The sequence below is a fragment of the Arachis ipaensis genome, chromosome B09, assembly GCF_000816755.2.
Source record: "Arachis ipaensis cultivar K30076 chromosome B09, Araip1.1, whole genome shotgun sequence".
Taxonomy (NCBI): domain Eukaryota; kingdom Viridiplantae; phylum Streptophyta; class Magnoliopsida; order Fabales; family Fabaceae; genus Arachis; species Arachis ipaensis.
Window position 1 is genome coordinate 132,284,211 of NC_029793.2, and position 9,747 is coordinate 132,293,957.

Genomic DNA, 9,747 nt, shown 5'->3' on the forward strand with positions numbered 1-9,747 from the left:
ATTTTATAACTAATTATTATTTTTATATAAAAACATGTGTTGAATTAACACACATGGAAATTGAAGGAAGGGTAATACTATTGATGAGGGACAGGAAATTGGAAGAAAGTGCACAGTGTAGGTAGCAAAACAAAACTAAGAACCCTAACCATATAGTAGAGAAGTTTAAGGCGAAACTTATATATGGTATGGTCCCATGAGGCTATTATAATAATTACCCACGAACGTTAGTGGAGAAAACTCACGTTGCATATTTTATTGTCTCCCCTATAATTCACATAACCTAGCTCTACAAACTTATTATACGTCACTCGTTATGAAGCATTCCCCTCCATAAATTCCCACTCCCACAAACACCAACACTAAGAAAAAGAAAAAGAAAGAAACTCATACACACAATAACCCTAGCTATGGCTGAAGGATGTGGTGGGAACTCAGTTGCAACCACTTCTCCTGCTTCATTCAATTGGTGGTACCTCCATGCAAATCATGCTACTAATACTAACGCATATAATAATCATCATCATCACCAAACAAACCCTAATAATTCTTCATCATGTTCTTGTGAGGAGGATATATCTGTTTCAACATCTTTCACTAATGCCTCCAACCATTCAACCCTCACTGTTGATTCTTCCCGAAGGCTTCTTGATCCTTCCTCCAACAACAATCACTTCTTGCCGGAACATGCTGAGGATAATCATCTTTGGAATCATGTTCTATCGTGAGTACTATACCTACCTTCAAATTTCTATGTTATGCATATTATTAATTATTTTTATATAGATATAGTTTCTAAACAACTTTGTTTATATATGTATATATAGAGAGAGAATTAGAGAAAAGGGAATAATAAATAACTTTTATTTAGGTGGAATAATATAGGGTGCTATAAGGTTTATATAGGAGCCTATTAAATAGAGTTAAGGTACTATTTTTTTTTCTGTCTTCTATAGATTTTGCTAATCCAATCCACAAATTAGTCAATGCTTTCATACTATGAAACTAAGATTTTTTTCTGATTTCATTGAAACCAACAAAAACCTTAATATATATTTAATATTGATTTTGTTTTATTGTATATTTGAATCCAAAAAAGATCTCGAGTGTAAAAAAATCAAAATTGGAATTTGATATGCACCCACATAGATTAAATATATTAAGGTTAATTTGGTGTGTTTTTTTTTTTAAACAATTTATAGAGCTGTTGGATCAAACGGGGAGTTGCACAACAATGAAGAAATGGGAGAAATGAAGTTTCTGGATGCACTATCATCTAAGAACATGACAAGCTCCATGTTTGAAGAACCGGCATGTGACTACTTGAAGAAACTTGACACCACTACTAGTTGGGAATATAGTGGTGGATCAACTTCTTCATCATTCAACAACAGTTTTGAGAAGCACTTGAATAATAATAATAATAATAATGGGTTCAGTGATGATGCATTGATTGAGAATAATGAAAGGTTGACTAAGTTATCTAATCTTGTTAGCACTTGGTCTATTGCCCCACCTGACCCTGAAGTTAGTAGTAGCCACTTTGATCATCCACCAACAAATAATAATCATCATCAATTCCCACAATCTCATCATCATCATGACCCTAATTGTAATTTCAAGCAACAAGTTTTTATTGGAGATTCCACATCATACCCTCCAATCAGTAGCTATGATCATCCCACAAAGGTGAAGGAAGAATTTCATCATCATCAAACAAATAGTGGATTTCAAAATGGATTAATTAATGGCCTTTCTTCAGTGATGGGAGGAGATAGTGGTAATAAATTTTACCATGGTTTGCCAAACCTTTCTTCATGCACAAGAAACATCTCAGATGTTATTTCCTTCAATAGTAGGCTTGGGAGGCCAGTTCTTGGAATCCATGCACAAAAGCCTAATATCAAATACATGAATAATTTATCTGAATCAAAGAAGCAGCAAGGTCTTCAAACAACACCCCCGGTGAGATTATATATATATATATATACTCTTTCCTTCCAATAATAATAATGCATGGTTGAATTAACAAAATTGGTATATTAAAGCAAAAAACAAAAATCATCTTTTTATTTACCAATTTTGTAACCTTGACAATAATTGTTAAGCGGAAGGAATCTATATCAGACGATTTATCATTTTTAGGTTAATTAATTTTTTTTACAGTTAAACTCAAAATTTAGTAGTTAATTAAGACTCTTACATCTTATTTAAATCTGAAGTCAAGTGTTCATATCAATTCTCATTCTCCTTTAATTTCCTTACATTATCTTTATTAAAAAAAATAAAAAAAAAAGAAAAAGTTTACTAATTAAGTTTGTTTTCTAAAATATGCAGATAAATAGAAGTAATAATGGAAGAGTAGAGGGGACAACAGCTCGTGAAGTAAAGAAGAAAAGATCTGAAGAATCTTCAGAAGCAATCTTGAAGAAGCCTAAGCAAGATACATCCACAGCTTCTTCTACAAAGGTATACATAACAATATATATAATGAAAAACTACCATACCTAGGTATATGTTAAAATCATCTATTAAAATTAATTGAACTACATATGTATTTGTATAAGAATATACAATAGTTAATTTTAATTATTTTAATAATTTTCAATAACGTGAATTATATTAATTAACTTAAAGAAAATGAAGAAAAAGAAACTTGTGTATTTAAAATTAATAAGAAGCTTCTATTCATTTTTATTTTGTTTAAAAGGTGCAAGCACCCAAAGTCAAGCTGGGGGACAAGATCACAGCCCTTCAACAAATTGTGTCTCCATTTGGAAAGGTTGTTACTACGGATTGCACTAATTTCTTCCTTTTTATTTCTTTATTTATTAACTTTTTTTTTTCCTTCTCAACTTTGTATATATTTAAATAAATAATTAACAGTGCTTTCTACTTTTCTCACTACCTACTACTTCATAGTGATCCAATTTTCTTTCTTGAATTTCAGACAGACACAGCTTCGGTGCTGTTTGAAGCAATTGGGTACATAAAGTTTCTTCAAGAACAAGTCCAGGTACGTATCACTTTGGAAAAAGTTTCCTTCATTATTGAATCATCATGCTAATGCAACTAAATATAATTATATAATAATACACCAATTATTGTTGCTTTCTTTTAATTTCCTTTTTCTTCTTCTTCTTTTTTCTCCCCATTTTTTTAATGTTACACTGAAGAAGAACACATTTTCCCTCTATCCCATGAACAACATGCACAATTATAGCAACGTACACTTTTATTTGTACCATAAACACCGAAATTAATTATCCCAAAAATAAGAATTATTACGAACTCTTTTTCTTTTGGGGGTAAGAAATTACAAAGTTATTTATGAAAACACATTATGTAAAGAATAAGAGTGAAAGATATACTTAATTAATCTTCTTGTAAGCCAGTATGTATATAACGCAAACAATTATCTTGTACTATGAAAAATAATCATAATTAAGAGCTATGTTGCTTTAATTTATTCCTTTAACATATATTGGGCTAGTTTACATTCACAATAATAATTATTCTTGCATGTGCTTGCTGCAGCTACTAAGCAACCCTTACTTGAAGTCTAATTCCCACAAGGTAATTAAGAAACTTCTCTTATGTATTCTCTCTTTTCTCAAATAATAATGTCCACTTTTAAATTTTTATTTGAATTAAAAAAGTGATTAAAATGTATTAGAGTTATAAAAATAAAAAATATGTTTTAAAATTGTCTTTAATAACAATAATTATTCTCTTTAATTATTTTACTTTTTTACTAATTTATTCTCTCTATTATTATTTCGAGAGCATGACTGAACACAAAAAAAAAGTAATTTGACATTGATTTATTAAGTGGATACTTATTTTTTTGAAAAATAAAAATTTTAAAATTAAACAACTCATATGAAAATGGGAGGAACAATATTCTTTCACATGTATCAAATTTTCACTCTTCATCGTTAACAACGATAACATACCAAATTAATGGCATTATTGTTGATTTTTCTCTTGGTGTTACTTAATAATATAGGATCCATGGGGAAGCTTGGATAGAAAAGATCACCACAAGGAGGATGCAAAATTAGACCTTAGGACTAGAGGACTTTGTTTAGTTCCAACTTCATGTACTCCTCTTATTTACAGAGAGAACAGTGGACCAGATTATTGGACACCAGCATACAGAGGATGTTTGTATAGGTGAAAATTGAAATGTCATTGTGCCTGGCTAATATAAATGCTAATATAGTACTTTTGTTTGGTTTGCTCTTGGGAAAGATTTTACAAAGGTCTGTTAAATAAAACATATGTACCCATGGTGATATTCTAATATAAATAACTTTTTGTCTTAATGTAACTCATATATAGGTTTTATGCTACAATATTTTTGATATATCTTTTATTAAGTATATAAATACTGCAAATAGTTTCATTATTTTTTTAATAATAAAAACATGAAAATAGTAGTTAAATATGATTCTAGACAAAATCAATTTTGGTACTTTAAAGAATTAAAGTTTATGATTGTTGTTCATGCCCTGATCCAACAAATAAAGTCAGACCCAATAAAAATAAAAGGTCCAATCTAAAAATGTGATCTCTATCGTATACCCGATCTCTTTAAAGAGGTCGGACGCCATAAAACGAGCTCAGTTCCACTTGTCCAAGCAAGTAACTGCCTTCGCAAATCTCTCCAATTATCTCTATTTTTCTTGAAAGATAGATCTCAACAACTCCCAAGATAAAAGGAACAGTTATCCACCAATAAATGTGGAACTACTCTAACAAAGGTGGTTAACGACTCTACCATAAATACACTGACACCCCTCAGGTATATTCACGTTCTAATCTACTAAAAATCTGCCTAAAGTCCTTGCTAACTTAAGTATCGGAGTCTCTTGCAGGTATCACCCCCACCTCCTCACGAAGAACTCGGACGGCGGCACCTCGACACAAGAGCAAGTGAGACGTTGCCTTACAAGGAGTCTGGACCTCACGTCCAGGCTAAAATCAACGTTTCAGATAACCCTCTGGCAAGTCAAATACCTTATAGTAGGGATTGACTACTTTACCAAATGGATCGAGGTGGAACTGCTGGCAACTATCACTGCCCAAAGAAGTCGAAAGTTCCTTTACAAGAAAATTATCACAAGGTTTGGAGTTTCCCACTCCATCACCACAGATAATGAAACTCGATTTACTGACTCAACCTTCAGAAATTTGGTGGCCAACTTAAAAATAAAGTACCAATTCACATTGGTGGAACACCCTCAGGCCAATGGATAAGTTGAGGTAGCCAACAAAGTCATATTGGTCGGGTTGAAGCGCCGATTGCAAGAAGCAAAGGAAAAATAGGCAGACAACCTTTCTCAAGTCTTATGGGCATATCGGACAACCTCTCATTCCACAACAGGGGAGTTTCTTTTCCGATTTGCCTACGAAATAGAAGCCATGATCCTTATAGAAATTGTTGAATAATCACCTCGAGTCATATTCTACAATGAAGGGGCCAATACCCGAGCACAAAAGGAAGAGTTCGACCTCCTCCCAGAAGTCCAAGAACGAGCTCAGATTAGAAAGGAAGCATTAAAACAAAGGATGGCCCAAAGGTATAATCAGAAGGTGATCAAAAGAAGTTTCACCACAAACGACATCATAATGATCCGAAATAACATTGAAGTTTAGAAGTCAGGCGAAGGAAAACTAACAGCAAATTAAAAAGAACCCTACAAAATTGTTGAAGTCTTTCAAAAATGTTACTACAAGGTGTTCGGCCTGCAAGGACGGGAGCTCTCGAGGTTTTAGCACGCGTGTAACCTAAAGAAGTACTACAGTTAGAAAGTAAGCCTTGTTCCTTGGTGTACTCTTTTTTCCAACCTTAAGATTTTTTCCCTATTAAAGAAGTACTACAAAGGCTCTTTAAAGTTCCAAAGTGATTTGAATTCAACTTCAAAAAGGTCGTTAAAGCTACAACTATTATAAAATAAAGTGTTCAAAAAAGCTACTAGCTATTACAAAAATAAATTGTTTAAAGACCCACAAGTCGGGCCATCAAAGAATAGCCAAAAGAAAGCCCTAAAAAGCTACTAAGTAGTGCCAAGCAATGGGTTAAGGTCTTCCCCAGTATCAGCATCTTTACCTCAGCCAGGAGGGGTCGGAGGATGGACCAAGACCGACACAGCAGAGATAGCTCCAGGAGGTGAAGGAGGAAGATCCACATAACGACCTCAGGCTGGACCTCGGAAAATTGAGAAGCCTTGTAGTCCCAAAGACTTTGGGTCGGGCAATGGCTCCTTTTCCTTGTCTTCAGGGGCCGGTACGATCTTCCTATCAATAACAATATTGTCCTGACTAAATAGGGAGAGATCGACCTCAGGGACAAGGACTTGGACTTGAGACTTGAGGTTGTTGAACATCTCATCCATCCCTTCAATCATGTACTCTTCAAGGGTGGCATACCTCTCCTTAGCTTTTCCCAACTCTTCCTGAAGGTCAAGCTTTTTCCCATAAACTCGGGTATAACTCTCATCTGCACTCTTCTTCACCCCTCTGCCATAGTCGCGACAGCCTCCATCGTCTTTACTTGGGCCCAAGATTTTTCTAGGTCGGACCTCAACCCGGTCTTCTCCTCCTCCAACTCTTTTTCAATTCCTTTAGCCTCTCCATCTCGGCTCGAATAGCATCAAGAGAGCTTTGAGTGACATTAAGGGGAGTCTTTCTCAACTCCTTGGCCAAGGATGTGCATATTCGCGCAATCCGAATACCATTTTGCGCCATAAGCTAGATGTGATTTTGGATAGCCACATCATCCATACTGATGCGACTGTGAGGAAGAATATTTCTCTCACTCCAGGTAATCCCGTCAAAACCTTTGTAGTAAATACTCCCTTCTTCAACAGTTTTTTATCTCTTTGGGGGAGGCTCGGAAGATGAGTGAGAAAAAGGAACAACAGAACTCTCTGGAGGAAGGTCGAGAGAGATTAGCCGACTTATTGGAGTGGAAATGATTTTCTTTTGAGCTGAAGGGCCAGAATCCGACTTCTTCGGAGAAGGACGGGAAGAAGCACTCTTGACCTTTTTATCCTGAAGCCCACGAGCCATGACAGTCTTCTGAGTTTGGCGTAGTTGTTTAATCGCGGCAGTCTTGGGACCCATGATCTTTGCAAAGCAAGAATAAAAGGCACATTAGTCAAACAAATTACAACTAAGAAGTCATAAAAGCTAAGGGTCGGAAAGTTACCTAGCTCATACCAAAGCTGATTGGGATCCCCTAAGAATCTCTTAGTTTCCAAGTGAGGAGCCCGGACCCAGCACTATTCCAACATGTCCACAAAACATTTTTCAATCTCATTTAATGCATCTACATTGTACTTAGCTATCACCGATTTTTCCTCCCAGTACAACGGAAAAGAAGGCTCATCATTTTCATCTAAATAGAAAGGTCGGGCACCCTCTACAGCTCAGACTTTAAAGAAATAGTTCTTAAAGTCGTGGAATGATTCATCAAAAATAGAAAAAAAATCTTTCTGCTCTGAACAACACGAAAGAAAAACCAAGAAGACTTCCTTTTCAACAACCCAGGTTTGGTCAACACAAAGATGAAAGAAGACCTTAGCAGAAGGTCGGACATCAAGCTCCCGACATAGAAGCTGATAAATTTTTAAGAAAACCCAGGAATTCGAATGTAGCTGGGAAAGGACAACATTACATGCCCAAAGGAATTTGTCTCAAAATCGGAAAAGGGAAGTGAAATGCCTAACATTGTGAAGAAGCATTCATATGCATAGAAAAATGGGCATTCTGAGTTATCTAAAAGAGAGAAACACATTCTATTTTCACATATCCTATGATGCCTACAGAAACATCCTCTCTATTTTCGCATATCCTATGATGTCTATGAAAAACATCAAGATACTCTCTATCGACTATGAAAACAGAAGAAAGGACAGAAGTATCTACCCAAGCCAAAAGATTAGGGAAAACTTTTGACGACATACTGAAAACGAAAGATCGAGACATAAAGGCTACACCTACAAATACAAAATAAAGAAATCGTTTCTAAAAGAGCTCGGATGTCGTCAGAAAGAAGTTGGGTAAAAGCAAATGAAACTAAAGAACGCAATTTTAAAGATCTTCTACATACAGAAAGCATTGAAATTGCGTCCCTCTTATACTATCAGTAACGACACCATTGAGAGCAATACAAATGCAATCAACAAACAACAAAACGGCTATAATACAAAATGGCTACAGTTTCACAAAAATTTCAGAAACATAGCCAGATAATCAACAGTAATCTCAATCAACAAAAAGCAGTTTTAAAAAGGAGCTTTTAGACAAAGTAACAATAGTCAACAATTTTTTCAAAGAAAAATTTCAAAGATACACACAAAACTAATCACATAAAGAACCTTTGCCATTACCCAAAAGATTTCCCCAGTACAAATAGATTCAAAAAGGAGCCAAGAATCAAGAGCACCAACCTTAATGAAGATTCGGAGAAAGAAAAGAGCACGTCCAATGGCAGTAAACACGAACATTCCCCTCCACATAGTAAAGCAAGATCTTCAAAGGACCCAAGATGGAGAAATATTGGAATTAAAAGTGGTAACAAAGCAAGAAAAGAAGGAAAAATAGAAGGAAAGAAGTGAGGCAACGAAGAAGAAGAGGAGCGTGCAAGCACTCTTATAAGAGAAAAGGGCAAAATAGTCCTTTCACCCCCTCCTTAAAGACGTGCACGGATCTTAAGGAAATTGCCACGAAACGTTCGCCTCTCATTTAAAGAGGCAATGTTCAAATTTTCAAAAACGCGTCGAGTACCTGACTTCTAGGAGGTGGTGTACCCGATGTCGAAACGAAAGCCACAAATTGCTTGAGCTCGACCTCTTGAAGGCTCGGACTCAAGTAGTGGCACTGTTCATACCCTAACCCAACAAATAAAGTCAGGGCCAATAAAGATAAAAGGCCCAACTAAAAAATGTGGCTTCCATCGTATACCGACCTCTTTGAAGAGGTCGGACGCCACAAAAGGAGCTTAGCTCCACTTGCCCAATTAAGTAGCTGCCTCTGTGAATCTCTCCAATTATCTCTATTTCCCCTGAAAGATAGATATCAACAACCCCTAAAATAAAAGAACGGTTATCCACCAACAAAGGTGGAACTACTCCAACAAAGGTGGTTAACGGCTTTACCATAAATACACTGACGCCCTCTCATGTAGATTCACGTTCTAATATACTAAAAATCTGCCTAAAACCCTTGCTAATTTAAGTATCAGAGTCTCTTGCAGGTACCACATTCCACCTCCTCACGAAAAATTCGAACAGCAACATCTCGACACAAGAGCAAGTCAGACGCTGTCTCATAAGGAGTTTGGACCTTATGTTCAAGTCCAAATCAATGTATCAGGTAACTCTCGTAAAAATTATAATTTATAATTTTCACTCTATAAAATATTTAACATATGACGGTGATATTATAGTTAGTGTTTTTAATATTAGATGATAATCATGATATTACATATTATATTTAAAAAATTATCATATTCACAATTAAAAAATAGTACATTTATAATACAAATAATTTGTTTCACATCTTATGAATTACCGGAGCACTAAATAGAACACCACCAACTAAATTTTGAGGGATTATTAATGTGTATTTAAATAAATTAAAAAATAACGTACAGAATATCAATTCAACGTATACAACTTACATTCTTAGGAATCATTATTTTAAAGTTTAGTTTAGTAAAATTGTTTTAAGAAGTAC

The 9,747-nt window shown here is 35.0% G+C and overlaps 1 protein-coding gene across 1 annotated transcript; it reads left to right on the top strand.

Moving 5' to 3' along the window:
- LOC107619737 (transcription factor bHLH111) lies at positions 257-4,328 on the top strand. Its single transcript, XM_016322029.2, has 7 exons — positions 257-724; positions 1,203-1,965; positions 2,338-2,469; positions 2,711-2,782; positions 2,951-3,016; positions 3,538-3,576; positions 4,010-4,328. Exons 1-7 carry the CDS (start codon positions 411-413, stop codon positions 4,178-4,180), a joined length of 1,557 nt encoding a protein of 518 aa, XP_016177515.1. The 5' UTR covers positions 257-410; the 3' UTR covers positions 4,181-4,328.

Coding starts and splice junctions, on each gene's coding strand:
- LOC107619737 (XM_016322029.2), top strand. CDS start 411: ATGGCTGAAGGATGTGGTGGGAACTCAGTTGCAACCACTTCTCCTGCT. Junction 1,966..2,337: donor GTCTTCAAACAACACCCCCG/GTGAGATTATAT, acceptor TAAAATATGCAG/ATAAATAGAAGTAATAATGG. Junction 2,470..2,710: donor CCACAGCTTCTTCTACAAAG/GTATACATAACA, acceptor TTTGTTTAAAAG/GTGCAAGCACCCAAAGTCAA.